The 25,302-nt window shown below is 43.6% G+C and overlaps 2 protein-coding genes across 6 annotated transcripts; both read right to left on the reverse strand.

Moving 5' to 3' along the window:
* Window positions 1–62: 62 nt before the first annotated feature.
* LOC128756035 (serine/threonine-protein kinase DCLK2-like) lies at window positions 63–14,468 on the reverse strand. Its single transcript, XM_053860166.1, has 17 exons — window positions 14,335–14,468; window positions 13,968–14,162; window positions 12,517–13,211; window positions 9,494–9,882; window positions 7,934–8,060; window positions 7,640–7,765; window positions 7,462–7,550; window positions 6,977–7,049; window positions 6,634–6,739; window positions 6,468–6,525; window positions 5,913–6,032; window positions 5,696–5,842; window positions 5,492–5,625; window positions 5,348–5,425; window positions 5,016–5,112; window positions 4,551–4,631; window positions 63–4,302 (listed from the first exon to the last, which is right to left on the reverse strand). The coding sequence occupies exons 3-17, from the start codon at window positions 12,950–12,952 to the stop codon at window positions 4,177–4,179; spliced, it is 2,187 nt and encodes a 728-aa protein (XP_053716141.1). The 5' UTR covers window positions 12,953–13,211; window positions 13,968–14,162; window positions 14,335–14,468; the 3' UTR covers window positions 63–4,176.
* A 1,188-nt stretch (window positions 14,469–15,656) lies between these two features.
* Window positions 15,657–21,981, reverse strand: LOC128756360 (NLR family CARD domain-containing protein 3-like). 5 transcript variants are annotated; one of them, XM_053860804.1, is made up of 7 exons: window positions 21,861–21,921; window positions 21,402–21,486; window positions 21,145–21,197; window positions 20,781–20,876; window positions 20,532–20,633; window positions 19,851–19,942; window positions 15,657–19,346 (listed from the first exon to the last, which is right to left on the reverse strand). In XM_053860804.1, the coding sequence occupies exons 3-7, from the start codon at window positions 21,192–21,194 to the stop codon at window positions 17,749–17,751; spliced, it is 1,938 nt and encodes a 645-aa protein (XP_053716779.1). In that variant the 5' UTR covers window positions 21,195–21,197; window positions 21,402–21,486; window positions 21,861–21,921; the 3' UTR covers window positions 15,657–17,748. The 5 variants fall into 5 exon arrangements, with proteins under 5 accessions (XP_053716779.1, XP_053716777.1, XP_053716780.1 ...); XM_053860802.1 differs by lacking the exon at window positions 21,145–21,197 and having other exon boundaries at window positions 21,861–21,981; XM_053860805.1 differs by lacking the exons at window positions 21,145–21,197; window positions 21,861–21,921 and having other exon boundaries at window positions 20,781–20,869; window positions 21,402–21,465.
* Between the last annotated feature and the right edge of the window lie 3,321 nt (window positions 21,982–25,302).

The raw sequence follows: 25,302 nt of genomic DNA on the forward strand, positions 1-25,302 counted from the left end.
AACATGTAAAAAGAGTGAAAATGACCCGATGACACCCGAATAAAAAGCTCAGAGTCACTGCATCAGTTTTATTTTCACAGTTGAGAGAATCCTCTCTTGATATGAATTGGCGGGAACACCCAGACCCAGATCTCCACAGACACACGTCACATGACACATCATTGTTAAAACATATCTACAACATGCCCTCAAAAACACCACCCTCTCGCTACTGTTATCCCAGACTAGTTTGACTAAAGACTTGGTATTTCCCAGAAATCAACTGGCAAACAGTGAAAGTCTTGTTTAGCTGCCAGGTTAAACGTCTGAGCCAAATGTACGACAGGATGAGTTGAAAACTAAAGCTGAGGTTGTTTCACACGAGAGAAAAACTGGTTTGTCTGTCTACTGCATAAAAAAAGCATCACTTCTGTATAAAATGAGGCATGCGGTGGAATGATCATACACACACGAGCAGGGCCTTTTTACCAGCCGTCCGGGTCAAACCCTTAGAATGTGTCGAGACATTGTTGCAATACTTCAAATGCATGGGTTAAAAATGACACAGTTGGAGGAATTGACTAAATACTGGAGACGTTCCTTCACGTACGGGTGACAGCAACAACACTCCTCTGAGTCGTGCACTGGTCAGTCACTGTCTGAAAAAAGTCCAGAGCATCTGTTGAATTTGAAGCAATAAATTGTACAGTTTTCATAGTTGCAGATCTGGTTTGTCAAAACTCAAGGGTTACTATTGGCCGGTCAAGCACTTCCACCACTGCCAATTTTTTTTTTTAAACCTGTTTTTTTATGCTTTAATATTTATTTAAATTTGTAGAAAAATGTGCACTGAAACCTGGAGTGGTGGATCCATCTCTTGACCTGTGCTATGGCTGAATCGTTGCTGTTCAAAGTCACCTTAATTGTCGATGTAAGTAAATTCTCAGTTGAAAAGTAAATTCTCGTTCCAAGTCAACCCAGACGTGGCTCCAAGAGCGTCAACACAAGGCTTTGTTTGGTTTAAAGCAAAGAGAGTTAAGACGATTGGGTTTTTAGCAGGCAGAGAAGGTCAAACCACTGGTTAGTAGAATTCGGCTTACGTTGTTCTGACTGTGTTTGGAGCACACGTGATATCTGAGGTGTGAATAATAGTTACTGGCACAATGTATTATCTTTAGAGCGACCAAACTGGCCAACAACTCTCTGTTGGATCCTAAATAACCACCATTATAAGTGGAGTGAGCCATGAACTGAAGCTACCTTCATCTTCTCTAATCCAGACCTGTGCGAGGTTCATAGAAACAGGTCATTTTTGCCAAATTCTAAACCAGTGGTACTACTCTAAAGGTCAAGGCCATGGAAAGCATAAAGGTCATAACACTGCATAAGGTGGACGCATTACTCTAGAATGCTACTTTTCAAGTTTTTTTCAAAAACAAGTGACCCCCCTTCCAATGTTGCTCACACTTGTGAGGCCATGGAAATGACACAGTGATGTGTTCCTGATCCCCAAACACACACGCGCATACACATGATTGATGTACCATTTCCACACAAACTGCAACAGATTGATGGTATTGTTACTAAACATTTGCTACTAAGATCAGTACACAACTCGGTGCCTGAATGATTGCAGGAACACTGACACCCTGTTTTTTTTTAAAATGCTCTTCCTCATCGATGTCATGGGATTGTTTCTCACCCTTTTCTAAAACTGCTACTGTTTCACTACTTCACATTGACTTTCACACAAATCGACAGACACCAACAGACAAACATATTTATGTACACAGTATTTACATATCCTCTGTAGACGGCGGCAGGGGAGAAGAGACAGGGCTCGGGGTTTGCACACTGCTGGTGGAAGCCAGTGAGGACTTTGAAATGTGTCCTTGAGCTACGTTATTGTGAGCAGTTGAGATAACTTGAACATTTTTTTTCACATTCACAAAAGAGATAACTAATGCTCAGTTCTAGTGGGGTCCAAAGAATCCTGGTGAAAATGTGTTTTGTGGATCAGCTAAATGGATTAAAAGGGGCCCTAACTTGCTCAATTCAGGGGGGTTTAAATCATACTGGAGCCCAGCTAACACTCGTCATATATCACCCCTGACAGTCGTTCCAATCTGCCTGCACTTTCTTCTTCGCCTTCTTTAATCTCTGTCCATCACACTGTATGGCTGATCCCAAACACTTGAACTCATCTGTTTTCTCTATACCTTTCTCATGTTTACACACGTGTACTGTCTCGTTTACTTGTTTATGTACTTCCACCTCTCCACTTTCTCCACTCATCTTTACTCCCGTCAGATCACTATATCATCAGCAAGCATCATGGTCCATGGAATCTCCCCTCTAACGTCTCGTACGGCACAAACATGCAGTGAGTTCCTTTTAATGAAATCCAAATAATGTAAAGCAGAAAATCTTGTCCTCCACCTTCCCACTAAACTTCGGTGTTGTCTCCTGCCTACTCTGTTCAGATCCGTCAAGGCCCATACTTGCGTGAGTCTGACCAAACAAAGTCTGAACTATACTGAAGATTCTGAATAGCCATTTCTCCATCAAGCCAAACAAAGACTGAATAGAAGTCTCAGTAACTATAAATAGCACAAGTGAGAAAAGATTGTATCAGATATGCATTTTAAAATGATATACAGGGGGTCAGTCTGTCAGATCCTCTGGCCACAGCAGAGACGATCGATGAGACATCAGACTGGAGGTCACATGGAGCGTTGAGGTGTGTGCTGTCCTGAGATTTCAGAGAGGAGCAAGAATTAAGTCAGGAGGGAAGTGAGTGCAGGATAGGGCCCCTTTAGATAACCACGTTCAGCTTTCACTGTATTTTTACTGCCGTTTTAGACTTCAACTTCAAGGCTTCCTTCTATGCAATGTTGTTTGCCATCCTTATCTGATTTATCTAGACCAGAGGCGGGCGACCCAGGGGCACGTGAGTTTTTTACATTTATCACCCATTACTAATTCTAAAGATAACTTCAACCTTCTTTTCCGTCTTTTGAATTTTAATTATTTTAATGAGCAATGCTAATTTAACAGCATGTCTTGGTCCTGAAAATAAATGAATACCTTGTGACTACGTTCCTTTAAAACAGGCTTGACACAGTCTTCTACCCCCCAGATATCCACCGCTTAAAAGGATCTTCAAATATTGATAATTTATATTGAGAGTATTTAAAGAAAATGCTGAAATAATGACACTTTTTTCTATTTTATAATATTTAAGAATTTTAGTATTTTAGATTTTTTTTCAGATTTAATATGATTGTTTTGCTTCTGTCCCTCACATTTCTCACACTATATAACGTGGCCCCTAAGAAAATGCTGCTGCCCACCCCTGATCTAGATGGATTGTTTGGACCATGAGCGTAAAATAACATATCACGACAAGTTTGATAGCTGAGTAGAAGTATGGTGAAGGTTCGCAATAAAACCAGAGCGCCTCACTTTAGAGTGTGTTTCCGGCCTGATAGAAGAAATAGACCTGCAGATCAGCCGCATCAAAATAGTCCTCCTACTTGAGAAGCCAAAGCAGCCTAAGCACCCAACATTGCAGCCAGTGTGTGGTATGTGCTGTGTGTGGCATGTGCCAAACTTGAGTTGTGAAGGTTGAACCGGCTGAGAGCGTAAACAGGCACAGTGCTTGAATCTCCTCGGGTTGGTGGGTAGCAAGTCAGAGTTAGGAAAAGGAGGAGAACGGGAGGATGAAGGCAAGGGGATGCGGGAGGTTTCCCAGAATAATTGGAAGACATTCTGGTTGCTAAAAAGTCGGCACGACAAAAGAATGAAAAAGTCAGTCCAAGTAAAAGTATCCTTGTGGTGCCTTCGCGTCGCCTGCAGTTAAGGGTCACTTACAGGAACAAGACAATGGGTTGGCCCTCAGGAGGACCTTCATGTTGCCTCAGTGTTGATCCGGTCACGGTCAGCACTTTGCAGTGAGGTGGCTTCAAGTGTACCAAGAATGGACATCTGGAACAATCTGGAACCGGAGCATACAAGAGTGTTTGGTGGGAGATGTTTCTGTTTTCTCAAGAGTTGTGTCATCCACATGCTGAGGACAAGAGTTAAAAGAATCATTGTCAGATTGAGACAGAGGTTGTTTTCTCTCTCAAGAATGAATGGAAATGGAGTTTGTCTTTTTTCCAACTGGACAAAGTTCCCAGGTGAAGGCAGAGTGGTCTACACCAAGGGGGAGGGGATTTGTTTGGTTTCCAGTACTGGCGACTCTGTTTCTGGTTCCAGCGTGTCTAAATGTGTCAGCTCTTCGTTGCTGCTCACAGTGTTGGAGTCCACAGGTGCTTCGTCCTGCCAGTACAGAGGAAAATCATCACAATCCGGATACAAACCAGACAACAGTCCATAAATAGCTTCATAAACAAATGAGACTGCAGACACCTGAACTACTTTTTTAGTAAGACACATGATGGACCAGTGCCCTTCGACTTCCATCAAGATATCGTAATAAATTATATCATAATAAATTAGACATCAATAGATATTCATCGACGGGTTCGACACAAATATGAGGGTTAATCCCGAGCAGTTTGTCTTACCGTGACCCAGGGGTGAGACAAAACCTCCTCCGCGGTAAAACGGGCATCAACGTTCACTTGCAGCATCTGACTGATCAGCATCTGAGAAGTGCAGGCATAAAAGATGGATATCAATACATTTGTTTTCATAAGTGATGAGGTGGTCTTGACAGCAAGAGTGTCTTCAAAACTGGCGCCGTACGTTCTGGGCGGCCTGGTGGTTCACATTAGGTGAGCTATCCAACATCAAGTTCTTAACTCCTGAAATACACCATGTTCCTGCTTGTGTGTTTGAAAATTCACAGATAACTTATTTCTTTTGCAAATACATTGGCTTGAATATATCTCCGCTCCCTTTTCTTAAGATGATATAACAATGAGCTCAACACATCAACTGCACTGTAATTCAATCACATTGCAGCTTATTTCCGTGGCATCAATAGTTCAGTTACATTTGTTTTAATGACCATTCTAAGTGCGTGTCACCTTGGCAGGGAGACTGATGGTGTCCCAGTCAGGAGACGGAAATTCCAGCTTCCCTCTGAGGATCTGATCGAACAACTCCTCCTGGACATTGTTCTCACTGCGGAGGAGGTACAGACACCGTGTGACACTCAGGTTTGAAAGCATTCACAGTGAAACTGTTGCAAATCACATACGAAAACATGACCAAGCCAGATCCATTTCACAAGTGCTGAAAAAGTGAGTTTCAAGCACAGTTTTCATGTAATCTCATAATACATAATTCTAATATTTTAAAAATGTCTGAATGTGTAATTCCAGAAGGTATGATGAGCCGTTTTGTTTTTTTTTTTTACCTTCGGAATGGAGGGAATCCACAGAGAAGGATGTAAGCGATGACGCCTGCTGCCCAGATGTCAACCTTTAGGCCATAACTGCACAACACATCAGGTTTATTATGTAAAGTGTACTTCCTGCCTTATAAAAGCTTCATCTCCTACCCCGTCTCAGCGATGATCTCAGGAGCTACGTACGTCGGCGTTCCACACACCGTGTACAGCGGTCCTTCCACCACAGTCGCCAAACCAAAGTCACCCAGCTTCAAAGACTTGGTGCCGTCCGGATACTCACACACCTGCAGCACAGACGTTTTAGCATTGATGAATCGCAACAGCACAGTAAAATTTGAAGGAAAACCTCAGCACCAGCAGGTTCTCTGGTTTAATATCTCGGTGGACTATGTTCATGCGGTGCAGATACTTCACAGCTCCGGCCAGGTTGAACACCATGGCGCTGGCGTCATGCTCGCTGTACTTTGTGGACGACGTTATGGCATCAAACAGATCGCCGCCCTGTTGGAGGAAGGGAGAGGCGCATTTATTTGTGCTCGACAGCAACCAGGTGGAGGAGTGAAGGAAGCACCTTGACTAGCTCCATGACCAGGAACAGCTGAGACGGCGTTTCGTCAACCTCAATCAGTTGGATGATGCTCGGATGTCGGACCCGCCGCAACACTGCCACCTCGTTTTCTATCAGGTGCTCCTGACAACACACAAAATGGTTCATAAAGATGGATAGATAGATAGATAGATAGACAGACAGACAGACAGACAGATAGACAGATAGATAGATAGACAGATAGATAGACAGATAGATCGATAGATAGATAGATGTATAGATAGATAGATAGATAGACAGACAGACAGACAGACAGACAGACAGATAGATAGATAGACAGATAGATAGATAGATCGATAGATAGATAGATGTATAGATAGATAGATAGATAGATAGATAGATAGATAGATAGATAGATAGATAGATAGATAGATAGATAGATGTATAGATAGATAGATATCTATCTAGATAGATAGATGATAGATAGATAGATAGATAGATAGATAGATAGATAGATAGATAGATAGATAGATAGATAGATAGATAGATAGATAGATAGATAGATAGATAGATAGATACCTTCCCACAGCATCGAGCCTTGTCTATGATCTTCAAAGCATACTCCTGCCCTGTCGACCTGCAGACCAAATCAGAACATTTTCATGGTTCAACTGACATAGCACGCTAGCGTAATATCAAATGCGTATTTTGTCTTAATAATGAAGGAAGAATTAGGCATGTGTACCTCTCAACACACTCCTTCACCACAGCAAAGTTTCCATCTCCGATGACTTTACCGATCTTGTATTTTTCGTTTATCATGGAGGAGGAAACGGAGCGATTTCCGTTGACTGTGGAGCAGGGATGATGTTAGATTGTCAGACAACAGCTCCTCCGCCTCTAACTTATGCACTTGGTAACAATCTGTCACAAGAAAGGTGGCAGGAGAGAAACATCTTTGACTGGCCATGCAGATGAGCTCATCTCAAAGGTCTCACCTTAGATTCCTCCTCTGTTTACCACTAAGTTCAGTTTTAAAATGGCCTTTTCAAACTCAGGACACATTTTCGATCCATGTGATCACACACCTTCAACTGTGGAATCGTCATGCTGTTCCGCGTCGCCGTTGACGTCAGTCGAGGAAGAGCGGCGAGGAGAAATCTGGACACAATGTTTTCAATATGAATACAGTGCTGAGGGATGAGGGTCTTTTATAGAGATGAAACAATGGGCTCTTCAGTTCATTCAGTTTATCTCTACTGGAACTGTCGAATTGTGGTGATGGACCAAAAACTCCAGTGCAGAAGCACAGTTGTGTTGTCGACTCTTCAGTGGAACACTTCCTCTCTGATGTTTAAGCTGATGTGAACAACTTAAATTTGCTCATTCTTGTGTCTAATAGCATGAGATTAATTGTGGTTAATTAATTATTAAAAGGGAAACCTCTTCCACTGCTCTTCCTGCTGAAGAGAATGTGCACTGAGTCGCCATTGTTTCATCAGTCATTGCCATAATACATAATACAAAATTGTATTTTGAATATTTGCAGCATTGCATGAGACTGAAGTCAGACCTTGAGGCTTCGACGTGATCCAGGACTGGTAGGGGAAGGACTGGACCTGGAAGACTTGCCAGCTGGCTGTGATCCTGACGCCTCATTGGCTGCAGAGAATTGAAATGGACGCTTGTTTTTAACTGTTGGAAAAGTACTTTTCCAATCACTTGAATTGAAGAGATGTGATGAACCTTACTTGAACCTGTTGACTTGGTCTTGGTCTGTATTTTAGGTGGAGTCTTAGAGGAGGACAAGCCGAGGCCTGCGGGGGTTTTGGGTGTTTTCTGGGGAGCGCTTGAGCGGGACACCTTAGCTTTGCACTCTTTGGCAGCACAGAAAGGAGAGGAGGAAATGTAAGAAGTAGCTTGGAAACATGCACGTATAAAGGCAGGTTCAGTTGAAAACAACTTCTATAGAAATGGACACTCAGTGAAGTTGGTTGCCCTGGGGATCAGCAACCAAGTAGAACAGCGGCTGAACGCTGTCTCACCGTTGACAAAGGCTGGCGTCTTACTGCTGTGAGTCAGCACAAAATCATCCTGAGCATAGCGAAACTTCTCCGGCCCACATGCCATGAAGACGTCGTCGTCCCCGAAGAAGTCCTGCAGACAGGTCAGCTGCACGGAAGCACACAAAACATCCATCAGTTAGCGAGTGTTTCTGTCACTCTAGAATCAAACTGGCCGCCGTGTAAGAACCTTCGAGACGATTGGATATATGGCAATAAAGCATGATCCACCAGCATTCTTCAGAGCACACCTCTGACCTCTTGCCCATTGTTGTTTTATTGTTGTTGTTGATAGTGTCCCAGACATACAGTATAAGGCTTTTTTTTTAAATAAAATAATAAAAACAGCATTACGTTCGCTATATACTGTAACTGTGTTGGATATATGAATGTGATTTACTTGTATTAAACCCCTTGCAATTTTGTGCAAATGTACAGGCCAGAATTCTGGTTACCATAGTTACCAAAGTCCCAAGTGACAGGGTGTGTGAACGATTGGATGCCCAAAATACAAGTGCACTACCACTCGTGTTTTATTTGGATGAGTGGAGCAGCTAAAATAGGCCTTTATTATGAGTCATAATAATCTTGTCAGCCGTGTGCTTGCCCTGAAACACACTACCAAGCAACATGGGTCGGCCAATATGAAATTACTCTTCTATTTTAGTCGTCTAGAACCAAGTTAAGAAGAGGCGCAATCAGTCAAGAGTCACTGTTATCAAAATATCAGACTGAGTCTGGTGTTCAGTGGCAGCTCTGCTTTTCTGCATCGCGCCAGTCACTTTTTCACTCTTATCTTCAACTTCAATAGAGGAGAACCTGTTCACGTGTGTCTGGATAAAAATAGATGCACCACTGAACAGTTGATGTATTTAAATCCTTAACTCAATTGCAGAGCTACAACACTAGTTTTTGGTCAGATCAGAGACGCCCCAACTGCTGTTGTGCTGAAGACTTCTAGCTCATGAACCGAATATTGCAGACCTTCCATGTTCCACCTGTCATCTTTGTATACTCATATTATAAGAGATGATAAAACGTGGTTTGTCTCTTACTTGGTGGAATTGTGCCATCAGAATTATGTGGCATGGAATAGAGAATCTGGTTTGGACTTTAGGGCAAACAGGATGCAACGTTCATTTATTTAGGAAGCAGTCTGGTTGCCTATCCAGCTCTCTGACACTAGAGGACCTAAATCCAGTCAGAGAAGAACAAAAGAAGAATCTTTTCTCAAACGGACTGATCAGGAATTCTAATGTGATCTTAACAATTCCTGTTAATATTATAACTGATACGGATCGTCTACTATTACTCTACTATTATACTATTATAACACTGGTCGGATGTGGCCCCTCAGGTTTGACATCTCAGTCACCTCATAAAACTTGCAGAGGTCAAATAAATGGTAGGAGAAGAGTGGAAACATCAAGTGTCCACTGAATTGTTAGCTGATGGCTCACTGCTCAGACTGTAATTTAGTCAGAGCTTCAACGGCTGCTTACTCATGAAATACACTGTAGTGCCATGCAGTTTAACTGTCACCTGTTTTCCATCCAACGTGTACAACCTCTTCACAGCGCCAGAGTCCAACTTGATCGCCTCAGTGATGTCCGCTAGAACCTGGTCAAAGGAGTGGGCCGTCTTCTTGTTCAGCAGGATCCTCACCGCCTTGCGAGGCTTCACGCCGCTACGAATCACCGTCACCAGCTTGGGCTTGATATAGTCTTTGCTTTCCCGCCCTTCCCTGCCCTCGGGGCGCTCCTTGACTCCCGCGGGAGCGTTGGTGGAGACCCCGGTCGACGTTGTGGATGACCGCGTCGAGCTTGCTGCGGCGCTCCCAGAGCTGGCTCCTGGCTTCCAGTTGGGGACGGTAATCTTTGTATAGTCCACCTTGCGAAAAGGCTCGTTTGAGGCACATACATAACACTCGCCTGTGCAACAAGAAAATAGCATTTTAAAAATGTGTGTTTGTTCATGTTTACTCTTGTTTGTAGTAATCAGATGCACCTGACTATTACTACAGATCACAGACTTTTTTCTTCTTCTCCTGATGTAGGTAAAACGCCTCGAGTCTGACAATTCTGTTCGCCTCACTGCCTCCCCTCTCGCTCTCTCTCTCTCTGGCTCACACACACAGAGAACCTCCCCATCTGAATGAGACACATGCACACCTCTCCTCTTCATAGCCATCAGCTGCACCTGCCCTAAATCCACACACAAAAATACACAAGCACGTTGCACTCTATTTAGCATTAAGTTGTCCTGAAATATACCCTTTCTCTTCCCATCATTTCAAACGTTCAGTTTTCAGGCAAAAGGGCAACTGCTTTCAGGACACCATCATCACCATGAAATGGACTTAGCACTCTCAGCTAGGCCTTCAAGTCACACCCGCTCTAACACACTGCCATAGCCTCACATTTCAGGATTAACACTGAGATTAAGAAACTAATATCTCGCGACTTTTGAAAGCTGATCTGACTTTGTGGCCCGTAATCAACTTTCATATGACCTGCGATCTCACCGTCAGCGTCAGACATTAAATGTTTTTAATGTCAACATCAGCACTTTTTTTAGACAAATGTTATGAGTCAAATGAAAAGGCACACACAATTGCTAAACGCAGACACCTATTCCTTGTCTGCCAGGGAAGAATGAAGAGGTTTCCAATTTTGTTCTGTTAAAAAACTGTTTCATGTTTCAAATATGTATGATATTTGTATGATGTTTAGCAGTGAAACAAAATATGTATTCACTTGAAATCTAATCTACACAGTCAATATTTAATAAATAAACACTTGATTATGTTTGTGTGGTTTTTTTTAGTTAGATTAAGGCACTTTCCTCTTGTATTAGACAAGACCTTCACAAGCGTTCAAGCCTGGTTTGTAACGTCAGCGCTAGGTAGTCACTTTGAAGGTTGAATCTGTAGAGATAAGACAGGCCTCGACAGCATTCAGAGGAGAGCAAAGACGAAATCTGTACAATTTATAAGATAAAAAGAGTAAAATACCTATGGAACAAATGAATCTCAGCTCTGCTCCAATGTAGCATCACAGCTAATGACTAATGTGGAACAAGAGGAGGCTACTCAGACAGCTTTGGAATGAGTAACATTCGTTGTCTATATTCAGTTTTTGCCCCTTAAAATTATGTTCTTGTTGGCATACATTACAATATGGTGCCGTGCTTACAGTATTGCAATATATCATGATGTATCATATCATCACTTCTATATTGGGAGGCGTATCATACCGCCAGATTCCTGCCAATACACAGCTCATTTTTTTAACTGAAAAGTAACACTAAATGACGTATCAACAAAAACTATTTTCTCAGACACGTGTTTCTTTGAAATACTTTTTTGAACATATTTTTTGTTATTTTATTCTATAACGTCAACATGAATCTAAAACAATGTCAAGCGTCCTTGTCTTATAAGGTAACACTTTGGTGGAAAACCGTCCTTGTCTCGGCCCCCTGAACACTGAATGAAAGGCTAAAACAATAAGATTGAAGCTGAAATGTTATAATAATATAATAATATAATAATATATATAATAATATATAATAATATAATAATATAATATTCTAAAACAGCACTTCATGAATGAAACTTTTTAATTTCAACCAAGGTAATATTTCCCTCACAAAACTTCGGCTGAGCTTCTGCACTAATGGATCCACAAGAGCTTGAATCAGCATCATAATTTACGAGAGTAAACTCAGCTCCAGTAAACCGCATCAAATGTTTTCCTGTGTTAAATCATTTCTCCCTCTGTTTCGCCACCGCCACACATACTGACGACTTCTAATGTGGATCCTGTGTCCCGTCAATGAGCCATTTCTAATTGGTTGGAGGGGAGACACTCCATCACTGGATGATCTGAAGTGCTGAGGACTAATGTACGAGTTGGAGAGAGTCTACGGCTGAACAGCTTCCTGTCTCCAGCTCTCAGTAAGTCACACGTCAATACTAGTGATGATGCTTCAACTCTGGATTCGTTTTGGACATGCAAGAGGGCAAACGCTTACCCCTCCACAGTATCATTAATATTGAATAAAGTAAGGCGACGACAACAGTGGTTTTTAGGGTAAGGGCAGGTTTTTCAGCTTTTCACATTGAAAGTGTCAATCACTGCTAGTTGATCCAGGATGAGAGATGCGACTCATGAGACACTGATCCGGGCACAAACATCATTGATCACTTTGTAAGTGCTCCCCACTGACATCCTCCACCTTTTCTGGAGCAGTTATCTTTAACAGCCAAATGTTTACCACATATTCACTTGGCATTTTTTATAATTAAGAAATATACGCTCTCCGATGGCTCCATGACCTTTTGCACTTTATTATAAATAATATAATAGGCAGGAAGTGAACTATGGATCTTAAGCTCTGGAGGAAGTTTAAGAGACAAAAATCAATGGATCGCTGACAGTCCATTTGTCATTTTAGATTGCACTTATAAGAGTGGTGCGGTAGACTGGTGTACACACCCATGACCCTAAACATGTGGTGCCACCTGCATCATTTAGTTGGTCGATACAGTTAAGGAGTCTTACCTTCCACCAGCTCGTCCATGCTGGTGATCTTCTTGCTGCCATCTATGGTGTAGATGGTGCGCACCCCTTGTGGCAGATGTAGATTATCTGCCAGTGAGCGTGTCAGCTCCATCAGCAAGGCGTCGTAGGAGCGGAACCGATCGCTGGAGACCGCGTAGACCAGACCCTTGAAGTACCGGTCTCCATTGCGATAGAAGCGCACCTTTTTAGCTCGCTTCTCTGAGGTGAGAGCTTGCAGGGTTCGAGTTCGATAGTAGCTGCAGTTGGCGCTGTGCGCAGGGCTGGGGACCAGGCTGCTGGCCCTGGAGCTGGGGCCGGACCCCCCACCACCAGCGCTGCCCGTCGAGTCATCTCTCTTAGGCCGGGTGGAACGACCCCTGCGTACCTTTTCACGTTCGTCAAAGTGCTCCAGCTCGATTGTCTTACTCATCGACATGTTGTCTACATAATATCACTCCATCGACAAGGAAATCCTTTATACCGTATGAAGAGGCTTCAGTAAAAGCACACGGCTCAACAAGCCTCAACAGTGAAGAAATTTGTCGACCCTGTGTTCTTGCACTGCGTCCGTCATTTCCCCTTAGTCTGGTCCAGTTTATGTAGCTCAGCAGATGAGCTCTGACGGTGCATGCTCCGTGAGGGCATTGAAAAGATATGACAGATGCTGGGTCCTGGTGTTCTTTGTTTGGGTCAGCCTGGAAACAAAAAGGTAAAGCATGAAGAGACATCATTCATGAAGAGGTTTCCTGTTTGATGACAATAAGTTTTTGCGGTGGGATTATTCCATGCTGGATTAGTGAATTTAGATGACCATGGTGGATCATAGACAGTGGTGAAGACAAGCACAGACAGGCTAAAAGTATCGCCTCAGTTAATGACAGTATTTTAACCGATAGATCGACAGATGAGCACCAGCACCAACACACTCAGAGCCTCATCTTCCAATGACTATTTCTGACTATATCTATCTGAAACACTTCAAAGTAGGAGCTGTTCTCGGCTGCACTTCCCCTGACCACAGAGCATCATGATGCCGACCTCTCCTTGCTCTCAAACAGTCTTCCTCGTGGTGTTTCCACTGTCACGCTTTGTCTACCGGTGAGCTCAGCATCTTTGCATGACAGACTGACCACAGACCTGACACTCACAGGGGCACCGACGCCTGATGGAGAAGCTGCTCTACTAAAAATGCATTGAAATCAGTGTGGGATGTTATTATCTCCATAGTTCCACACAAATACATAGGTGGTAAAGGTGAAATAGCACATGCGAGGGTAACATTTTGCTACAAGGCCCCACATTTTCCACACTGTTGAGATGAGATTACAGTAAAAGCTGCACCTCATTCATCCTCATCAGATGAACGAGTTCATCCATCCAGCCATCCATCCATCCATCCGCCCCTGTCCTGCTAAGCTGCCATGCAGGGAGGGCGAGGGGGAGGCACCTACCAATGCTGGCGTGAAACCGGTTTGTTGCTATGGAGCTTCACTCTCTGCCGTTCCGGTATGTTCCGGCGCAACCAACGACGGCAGGTGGATTCAGCCGCTACGCGCCGGGCCGGGCTGCAGGGGTGGGCGGGCGGTAGCTTAGACCGGTGGGTGACCGCGACGTGCCGGAGAAGGTACCGGACAGCAGCATGGCCGCTGCAGCAGACAGAGAGAGAGAGAGAGAGAGGAGAACCGGCTGAACACTCCCTGCACTCCCGTCCCCCGCCTCCCCCCGGGTGTACGTGCTGACATGGTCCCTCCCCCTCTCTCCCCTCCTCTTTGTTTCACTAGCGCTCGCTCCATTGTGTGGCAGGTCGGTCCGTCTTACCAGGCGCTTCTTTCAATCGGAACCAACAGGAATCAATTCCGGTCACATTTCCGAGAGAGACTTTCCTGTCGTGTGAACGCTGAATCAACATGGCTGTCACACTCGAGTGAAAGATGAGGTGCAGGAGCGCCTACTGGAGGAAAATGAACAAATACAATAAAAATATTGTTGACATTAATCGTCACATTCTCTTATTGTGATCCAGAGAGCGATGGGTGGACTGCGAGAATGGCAGCTGTGAGCAGCTCCTTCAGTCATGAGGCCACTGTCAGTCATGAGTGTGTAGTAGTGAAGACAGAGCGGAGCCAAGAGGCAAAACTCTGTACGAACCTTTGCTGGCTTGTGACGTGCTTAAAAAAACAATGTAACTGGCCCGCATCCCAAGTAACAAATATGACTGATACACAATTTCAGAATCAAACGTCTGTTTATTATTTCTATTTGTCTCTGCAGTGTTGGGTCTATTCCTTGAGATGACTCCTCTTGGAAGGACGACTTCTGCATAAGAGGAGGTGAAGGATTCCAAATAGAATAAATGACAGGATAGATGGTTTCTTTGACTAAAAATGTCTTTATTAGCTCATGCATTGACAGCTCATACATGCAGCATGTTCACAACATGCATTAACAACCTCCAAAGGTGTAAAGTAATGAAGTAAAACACCTTGTTACTGAACTAGAGTATAGCTTTGTATTACCTCTACTTTAATCAAGTTTATTATTTAATGCATTTGTGAACTTTTACTCCATTATTGATGGCAATTAAATGTACTTGTATTCTGCAACATTTTTCCATGCATAAAAAACAGGTTTACCACAGAAACTCAAACAGAGGCTGCTCAGTAATAAAAACTTGTGCATTCATCATTATGCAAAAGCAGCAGCAGAAATTACATTTAACGTAATACTTGAAATAATATGAGCAACAGCATCTTGTTGACATTCAACACAGTCACCTATGAAACTCATTCGAGATGATCCATGACACACAGTGTGATGCGTAATTGCCTATTTTTATTTCATTATTGTCTTTCCTTGTCATGTTTTGGGACCCCCTGACTGCCTCCTCCCACCTTGTCACTCTGGTCTCTGTCTGTTGTATTGTTGAGCATTAGGGAAGGCATGTGAGATCTCCAGCACAGCTTTGGTCAGCACAAAGTACCAATGCAGGCGAGGAACAAGTTCGAAGCCCACAATGGTCAGGGCCCGGCCTAGTTAACAACACTAAGACACAGCTGGGACAGCACACATCAACCAGTGGATGAGATATGGATCTACAAGTTGAGGAGTTTGCGTGAAATGCATTCAAACAGCTCAGTAAACAGTGGCCCACGTGATTCTTTATTTAATATGAAACCTGATTATCATTTCTCAATCCTTGAACAGGTTTTGACAATGACCGCACATCATGATGCAGCTACATCATTGTACAAAAACAAACATGGTTGTTAATTGACACAATTTCACATAAACATTTCTATCCAGGTGACTTTAAAATATTTGGTTAATATAATCAATATTTATAAAAGATTGTCAACCCTGTATTGGAGCAATGTGTCCGTCATTTCCCCTCCGTTTCAGTCCTTGGAGATTTCCTCTTGTGCTGGCAAGTCACCACCTGTACTTTCATCTTAGAACACGACATAGCATGAGCACAAAACACACATCAAACTTAAAATATGTTTGCAAAAATTGGATACATTAACATTCATCATAAACGTGTGTGTTATTATTGGTGGAGCACATGCGTCTACCACTAAAGGACGCCGCACACCTTTGTTAATCATGCAAAGATAGTCACAAAATATTAAACTATTATCTTGTAATTCATATACGAAACATTGTTCAAACATGTCAAATATATAAAGGTGCAATAAAACAAGAACATGAAAGGCAAACAAAAAACATATCAGTGTGGTGGCTCTACTTATGCATTACATGTTGGATCAGGTAAAGCAGCCATGGGAACATTTTTAAACTATTGATTTTGTTGTTGACAAAACTTTTCCCAAAGAGTCCAACTAATGAATCTATTATCTCTTCCATAAACATAGTCAGTAGCGTGACAACCCAGCACTGCACACAGGTTGACTGACAGCTGGAACCTGAGGCAGCCTTCATGCTCCACCCCGTGATGACAAAGACGCAGCTGGTGTTAAAAGGCTTACTAGGGTGAGACACCAGGCTTTTTAGTTTCACTCCACCTTCCAAAGCTCTTACTCGTCACTCAACATCAACTCCGCCCTATCAGGTGCGGTCAGCCAATGAGAGAGCAGGGTCACCAAGGTTATTCAGGCAGCACCAGGTGCTAGCCCGCAATCCGATCTTCGTCTGTTCCCTCACCTAGGACCAGTTTGACATGGGAAACCCTACCTGGGGAACCAAGACCCCGACAACGTTGCCCCTAGGATCGTTGGGAGTCTCAAACCCCTCCACCACGGTAAGGTGTCGGTTGCAGGAGGAGAAAAAATATATGGGGGGTTTGGGGTTGGCGGATGCATGGGATGGCTTGTAATGCGTCATAATGAGTAAATATCAGTGGTTTTAGATAGATAAACGTACTTTATCCTGAAGTAAACCCAGTCAAATTTAATTGCCTTTTTATAAGTGTAATAATAACGCATGTTTCATGGAGGTCAATAATAAACTGCTGCTAGTGGCTCACGGTAAGTGATCTAATCTCCAAAACATATTGAGGGGCTGATGAGGCTTCATGAAACAGTGTCCTCATTTTCAGAGCTCAGTAGATGGCACTCTCATTTAAAATCACCATGCGAGGTTTCACTTAACTTATTGTTCACATCCAGAGATTTTAAAGAATAGAGTGTCATCTAGTGGGCTCTGAAAATGATGACACTATTTCTCTACCATAACACTGCAAACTAGAGACCAATAAGATTGACAAAGGAAGTGGGAAAAATGTGCAAGTGCGCTACGATTGTGCATTTGTTCTGCATTTCTTCTGCATCATAGCATCCACCCTGTCATGCCAATGCTGAAAGACAAAGATGGATTCGGATCAAATGGGATCAGTCCAACTCTTGTCATCTTCAGAATCAGAATCAGAATCAGAATCAAATTTATTGCCATGGTCAGTGGGGAGCCCACTGACTAGGAAAGTGCCTTGGAATAAAGTGCAACAAAAAACAAATAAAATAAAATAAATAAAATAACATTACAACAAGGCTGTTCATGAATTTAACAGTCTGACGGCCGAGGGAAAGAAGCTGTTCCTGTGACGGGAGGTTCTGGTCTGGATGGACCGTAGCCTCCTGCCAGAGGGAAGAGGAACAAACAGTCTATGTCCAGGGTGAGAAGGGTCGGCTCTGATCCGACCTGCACGTCTCTGGGTCCTAGAGGCATACAGGTCATGAAGAGGTGGCAGGCTGCAACCGATCACCTTCTTGTTCCTCTTTATCCATCAAGTGGTGGTATATGATCGCTACCTTTGGGATCTCGCATCTCCACCAAGCACTTGGACAGGATGATGCAGTTGCGTGGAGAGACGTTTCCTTGGATGGCTTTCAGATGCGTCTGCATTTTCATTACAAGGCTTGTGCTCGGCTCAGGTGACCCAATCAGATCTTTAAGGATCCTGTAGTTCGACTCAACCAGGAGGCCCAGGAGAAACTGCAAGAAAAAGTTGAACTGGGTATTTCCCTTCTCTAACACTTTCTCAACTGTCAACTTCAGAAGATCAAGATGTGTGTACTCTTGATTCTCGTGGCCAAGGAAGTCCCCAAGTTCTGCTGTGTGCCTGCTCATGAAGCAGTGAAAGACGTACAAGGCAGCCAAGAACTCCTGAATGATCACGTGAACAAAGAAGAAGACTGTTCTTTGGCAGAAGACATCCTTCCCTCTCAGAATTCCACTGCAAAATCCAGAGAAGATTATTGCCTCACTGAGGTCAATGCCACACTGGTCCAGGTCGATCTCATCAAAGATGAGCTTGTTCTTCTCCAACTGAACAAATGCAAGCTTGCAAAGTCTATGCAGGAAGTCTCTGTGCGTTTCAGGTGAGTTCCTTCGGTGCCTCCCCCATCCATATTTCCTCCATCTGAGCTTCGTCTGAGCAAGCAAGAAATGTGCCATCATTTCTGTGAGAGTGTGAGGACTTTCAGGATCATAGCATCCTCCAGAGTTCTGCTCAAAGAGTAAAGCAGAAATGTAACTGAAGAGTGGAATCTGGCACATGGCGCTGAAGGCCGCTGAAGATTGAACGTGTGAGATCATTTCTTCTGCAGAGTCTGGGTCAGAGGAGAACCTTCTCCTGAAGTATTCCTCTTTTTGAGAGTCGCTAAATCCTGTGATTTCTGTCACCACGTCCACATATTTTGAAGGGATTCGATTAGAAACCACTGAACGAGTAGTTATCCAGAGTTGAGCGTCAGGAAGGAGAGAACCTTTTATGAGGTTGACGACAAGATTACTCAAAGATGACGCCTTGCTCACAGATGTAATGTTGGCGGCGCCCTCAAAGTCCAGCAGAAATCTGCTTTCATCCAAGCCGTCCAAGATCACAATGATCTTGGCTCTGTTCAGGTCATCTGGTTCTGTTACGCCCCGCAGAGCAGGGTGAAAGTCCGTCACCAGCTTGTGCAAGCTTCTCTGGCCCTTTATCAAGTTCAGCTCTCTGAATGCAAAGCTGAAAACAAAATTGATGTCTGTGTTTGTTTTGCCTTCCACCCAGTTGAGAATGAATTTCTGCAGGGAAAAGGTCTTCCCGATTCCAGCAACGCCTTCAGTGACAACGGTTCTATTGGGCTTTTCTCTGCCAGGCTGTCGTTTCAGGATGTGGTCAAGACTGGCCAGGAACTTGTTGGTTTGGGACTTGTTCTCCTCCCAAAGGGCTCTATTTAATCTCACCACGTGTTTTTCAGGCATCTCTGGACCGTCACCTGTCATTATCACGTCAGTGTAACTGTGTTTTACATCATTTTCTGGATCATACACGTCTCCCCAGCTGTAGAATTTCTCTCTGAATGAGGACTTCAAATGCTCCTCTGCTGAAACTGCAAAGAACAGATTTATTGATTAGATTAGATAGCTGTTATTAGTCCCATAGTTGACAAACCGTGTCACAGCGACCAATGTCAACAAACGCACAAACTAAAAAAACATTAGAAACACACAACAAACATCAAAGGCACGAAATTATCAGCATACATAAAAAACACAAGTAGAGATAAGTACATGATAATACAGTTATAATTTGTATCTGTGTATTATGAGTTGTAGATTGCTTTTCTTCCCACTATGGAGACATTTTTCTTTGATCAGAACTATTAAAATGGTCAAGCTGACATTTTGCAGTCTCAGATGATAAACACCAATTTAAACTTTTAACACAGGGGAAATACAACAAAATTTACTCATAAAACTAAATAAAAAGAATAAAAAACTAACATTTAAAAAGGTGTATGAAATGTAAATTGTTTGAATGTGACTCATTAATGCAACCTCTTTTGTGAAGGACAGAAAAAAACACTTTGTAGAAACTGCAAATTCGTCATTACCCATCTGAGGTTCATCTTCTTTTTCATATCCGACGAGCCGCGGAGATTGAGGACGGTCGTCTACATAATCATTCAAATCTTCAGAAAAATTCCTGCAGACAAGATTTTTTTTTTCATTTTCTAATCTTCTTAGTGGTTGCTAATAAGCAGGGCTACTCAAATTTAAGTCACTGACTAACCCAAAGTAGAACTGTCGGGTCCTCCATTAAAACTAGCAACACTGAACACGTGGTCGTTCAAATGTGACATCACGTTCATCCTTATTCACAGCGTCATGTATGAACCGAGGTGTTCACTATGTAAGTGATGAAGGCATGTGCAATAAATTGCTGCTCTCTGAGCGTGGGATAGGTTATTCGCTTACTTATTTTTTATGTATTAATTATTAAGTGATGCTTCAATTTAATAGTTTAAAAGCAATTTTACACTTTTCCATCAACAAAAAATGAACCTTGTGAATAAATCACTCGGGAAAATGTGTGTGAAAATATGTGTAAAATGTGTCTCACCCAATAATACAGTATCATCAGCAACATCAGCCTGTAATTAATATTTATTACATACTCAATTGTCTTTTGTTAAGCCAAATGTTATTTTGCTCAGGAATGGTTAAAGTTAATACTTCTTAGGATTAACTAGTACTAATGTACAGTTCTACCACTATTTCTTATGTATTGTTACCTTTTAAACCCTCTGTTTTTGAAGTTCATAGGCACAAACATGGAGGCGTCACTCTTCAAAGAATGACAGCTGGGAGCTCCAGACTCCTTGTTCTTCTGTGAACTGAGAGATGGAAATGCATTTTTACTATGTGTATTAGTATATAAAATACATAGTTGTATTCAAGTAAAAATTGAACTTGTGTTTCGTATCGCATACACACACTTGTTTTCAACATGAGTTCACTATGCTTTTATGTTTTGCTGTTACCTTTCAAAGTCCTTGCTTTTAAAGTTCATAGGCACAAACATGGAGGCCTCACTCTTCAGAGAATGACAGCTGGGCAAACCTGACTTGTCCTGTGAACTGAGATTGTTGTTTTTTATTCTTATGATGTATTATATAGCATACATATGCATGTGCATTTCCATTCAAGAAAAGATATAAAACCTGTTTAACAAAAAACAGAAGACATTATGTCATGCGCATGGTTGAGGACATGTGCATGACACTAAAAAAGTCTGTGGACAGGCAACACTCACTCACACATCCGTAGCACAATGAAATATTAGGCAAAGGAAAAATATGAAAGATGGATATGAAGAAATAATTTCCCAGAAGGACGCACACTTACAGTTGAGTGTAAGGCAAGCAGTCACAGTGGGGATAATCTAGGGCAGCCATTACCTGTCGTCAGAAAAATGACCGTGATTAGAGGGAAGCCTGCGAAAGCGCGTTCTGCCAGATGACCAGCAGATGGCAGGATGGGCCCAGCCAAATAAACAAGAGCGATGAGTCGTGGGTGAAACAGATACTATCCAGGGTTTTTCTTTCACTCGACACTGGCTCAGTCACTCTTCACACCAGCCTTTTGCATACAAACGGCTTTACCCGAATTCAAATCTTCTGCTCAACATGTTGAAACGATCCGTTGCCAGGTCTGAGCAGGGTCTGGGCGTCACCTTCCCTGGCGTCACTGCAGCAGAGGAAATGCTTGAGTGTTTTCAAATGCAGCCCTTGCGAGCCCCCCACCCCTCCCTAATTGCAACTTGTTTACTGGCTCCGCTGCAAACCATAACCGTATCAAGTTCGAACATGCGCAGCCCCGCCCCGTGCACATCTGCGAAACAAAAATAGACGCTGGTGCAGAACTTGCAGAACTCACGAACAGCAGAAAACACCCCAGAAGAGTACAGTTAAATGCATCAACACCAACAAGTCAAAAGAGGGGTAAAAACAACATCTGCCCAAACGTACAACAAGGGGACAGCCAGGCTTAGAATGATTTAAAAAACAAGCACAATTACGATGGACTGCGTCGTATACGCCTTCACGCATGCGTATTCCTACCTGTCAACATCTCAGTTTGGAAGTCGGTGGGGACAGACCAGCCCTCACACTCGCTCCTCGGAGCTCCCAGGACTGACAGTGTGGAAGTGCTCCGCCAGTGTATGTATCGTCTCAGTGCACCCGCCCTGGCTCTTTCTTATAAACCACGTGACTTCAACCGAAATGAAAGTGATGGTTACTCACGTAACCCAGGTTCTATGAATATGTGCGTAGCCCTCTAACTGGCTGCCCAGCAGGCCTGTTTCCGCTGAGTTCCAAAAGGAGCAGAGCGGCGGGAGCAGGGGAGAGTTATACGTGGTGGGTGGTCGAAGATCCCTGAACAGACAAAACAGTGTGAGCCACTGAAGTGTCCGTCATGTCTCTCAGATAGTTCTGGGCAAAGGTCGAAGCAGAAGACCAAGAAGCAGCTTGACAGATGTCTTCCATAGAAGCACCTCCGAAAATCGCAGCAGATGAGGAGATGGCCCTAGTTGAATGAGCCCTGAGGCCCTCTGGGGCCACAGAGCCTTCAGCTTTGTATGCAGCAGAAATGGCCATACAAACCCACTGTGAAGTGACAGCTTTGCCTCTCAGGTTCACTCCATAGCAGACAAACAGACTATCGGTCAGACGACAGTCCTTTGTCCTGTCCACATAGCAAGCTAGGGCCCGCACCGGCCACAACCGGTGCATCCTAGCCTCCTGGTCAGACTGATGAGGTGGGGAATAAAAGGCCCTCAGCATCAGGACTTGAGACCGATACGAAGCCGTGATGACCTTCGGTCTAAAAGCCGGGTTTGGATGAAGGGTCACAGAGGTCAAACCCTCTCCACCGCTAATAACTCCAACAGATTTATGTGCAGCGTGGGATCCGACCAGAGTCCTCCCACGCGCTCCTCTCCTAGCGCGCCAGGGATGCATCCGTGAATACGTGCACGTATCACGGGACGCAGCCCATACGGACACCTTGGTGGAGACGACTGCTGGAGGCCCAAAAGATCAGATCCAGATGAACTTGGGCCGGAAGGACCACCAACTTCGATCTGTCCCTGACTGGGTCGAGCCTGAGACGCGCAAACCAACGTTGAAGGCGTCTCATGTGCAAGAGACCCAGTTTGACTACCGAGTGCGTAGCCGACATGAGACCTAATAAGGTCATCACCTCGCTCACTCTCAATCTCTGGGCACTTCTCACCGCCGTCACTGCGAGGAGAAGTCTCGACAACCTCTCGTCTGACAGCCGCGCTATCATAGACTGAGAGTCGAGGAGCAACCCCAGATATTGAGTGCAAGTGCTGGGCTGCAGCGCACTCTTCTGGAGGTTGACCGCAAAGCCCAGACGTGTGATGTGCCGCAGCACCATCTCCGTGTGACGTCGCGCTTCGTTCTCCGAAGCCGCTAGAATGAGCCAGTCGTCCAGATATGTCAGGATTCTTATGCCCACAGATCTGAGCGGCTCCAACGCAGCATCCACCACCTACAAGAGGGACCTGCATGCAATAAAAGCATTGGACGACACAAGATACTTCTTCTGTGGTTTATTTGCAGCAGAGACAGATCTTGGGCGCTTGTGAGCGGGTGTCCTACCGCGAGGTGCGGAAGACGAAGGTCCGACGGATGAGGTAGAGGGCTGGGCACCTTCGCGGCGGCAAATGGGGTCCTCACGGACAACTCTCTGGCCCGAACGTCCTCTGGAACGAGCAGACTGAGACCTTTGAGCCAGGCGGAAGTGCTTGGAGAGCTTGGCCGACGATTTCTGCGTTTCCATCAGCTCCATGAGACCCGAGACGTCGGCAAGATGGGGCTTAAGGAGCCGCTTCTCCGGCTCCTTAAGCCCCATCTTGCCGAGCCACAGGTTGCGTGCCGCCATCTGGGTGAGGCCGCACGTGCGCGCTCCATCCAGCCCCATCTTCTGACAGGCCGCCGCCGAGACCTGGATACCAAACAAGCTGATCACAGACCAACCTCTGCCAGTGTTGCAGTTCAGTGAACTAATGTGCTCGTGCTGTCTCATCCAAGCTATGGGCAGAAAATGGTTTGTGTCACTGCAACCCACGATTCATTCCAGAGCTGCCTGAAGTGGATTTGATCTCACTCGGCAGAACAATGAACGGAACTACGCACCATGATTAATGCATCTTCAGTACAGCAGAGGATGTTTGAGAACTGAACAGAGAAAGGTGTGGCGGTCAGAACACAGTCAAGGAATTTAAAATCTCAAGCAATTACTATTTTTATTTATTTATTTATTTTTTGCAAAGTGTCAATATGTTTAATAATTCAATGATTATTGAGCGGCGAGAGAGCCATCTAGTGGCCTCTGCAAATGAGAACACTGTTTCATGAAACATCTACTTAGCAAAACATTTATGGAATCGATGTGGTGTTTGCCATACTGACAATGTCAGGAAACGCTGCAGAAGGCACAACATGTGGATCAATGGAAAGCCTAATGCAGCAACATGCATTGCTGACAGGTGACACTTTCAAAGTAGTCACTGCTTCACACCTTATAAGCAAGAATTTGTTGCTCACAACATTGGCCTCTGGAGCAGGACTTCTGAGTCATTGCAGCTCACTTAACTTGTTCATCATCTAGATCAACTACCCCACTTTACCAATAACAGCAATTGCATTGACTGCTTTGTCCCAAAATTGTGTATTCAAATTTTAAGTAATGATGTTTCAATTTCTGTTAATTACTACTCAGGTGAACATAATCTACTCTGACCTCAGTCACGAGGTTTGATGTTTTGTTTTGTTTTTCGACATAAGTTCAGTGAATTCAAACAACATGACTTCAAAAACACTTAAACAGTAGTTCTAAACATCTTGAACTTTTCAGTATTAAAAAATTCCCATGAACTCTCATTTTACATTTTGGGGATTTTTTTAGCCAGTTGTACAACAGCTCAATAAATGTGTTATGTAGAACAAAACCCCAAGTGAGTTGCAATGTGTGACTAAATATTAAATCATCCAAAAAAACACATTAAACCAACTAAGTTCCACTTCTCTCTTTCACTTCAGCAAAAATGAAAGTCATTCAAGGACAGCTGCAATTATCCAGGCTGACTCATCTTTGCTGTTCAGTGGAAAACCAAAATATTGTTTGTAAATAATAAAATGCTGTGACATTTATTTATCGACAGTGGTGCCAACAGAGGAAAAATATGGGTGATGCTGGGCCACAGACTAGTTGAGCGAGTGTGTGGCATTTGCAGCACAATTTTGATCATAATGTTCCATCCTCAGCAAGAAATTGAAGCCATGTAGATAATCGACATTGAGGTACATCGAGGAAGACCAAGCATGGGAACAAGCTTGTTTGAAAAAAAAAAAACACTAGCACCAGACAGTGGCACAATGCTGAATACTAATGTTAAATATTCACGTAAATACAATGTTTTACATGATAAGTCATCGTCTCACTCTCAAGGCACCAGTTATGAATAGCATGTTG

This window comes from Synchiropus splendidus, chromosome 3, assembly GCF_027744825.2.
Source record: "Synchiropus splendidus isolate RoL2022-P1 chromosome 3, RoL_Sspl_1.0, whole genome shotgun sequence".
NCBI classification, from domain to species: Eukaryota; Metazoa; Chordata; class Actinopteri; order Syngnathiformes; family Callionymidae; genus Synchiropus; species Synchiropus splendidus.

Excerpts from the sequence above, each read along its gene's own strand:
- LOC128756035 (XM_053860166.1), bottom strand. The coding sequence starts at position 12,952 with ATGTCGATGAGTAAGACAATCGAGCTGGAGCACTTTGACGAACGTGAA. Across the intron at positions 7,766-7,933 it reads GACGCCAGCCTTTGTCAACG|AGTGCAAAGCTAAGGTGTCC; the intron begins GTGAGACAGCGT and ends GTGCTGCCAAAG. Across the intron at positions 6,740-6,976 it reads TGACGATTCCACAGTTGAAG|TCAACGGAAATCGCTCCGTT; the intron begins GTGTGTGATCAC and ends CCTGCTCCACAG.
- LOC128756360 (XM_053860802.1), bottom strand. Across the intron at positions 20,634-20,780 it reads AAAAGCAAGGACTTTGAAAG|TTCACAGAAGAACAAGGAGT; the intron begins GTAACAGCAAAA and ends TCCATCTCTCAG. Across the intron at positions 19,943-20,531 it reads AAAAACAGAGGGTTTAAAAG|GAATTTTTCTGAAGATTTGA; the intron begins GTAACAATACAT and ends TCTTGTCTGCAG.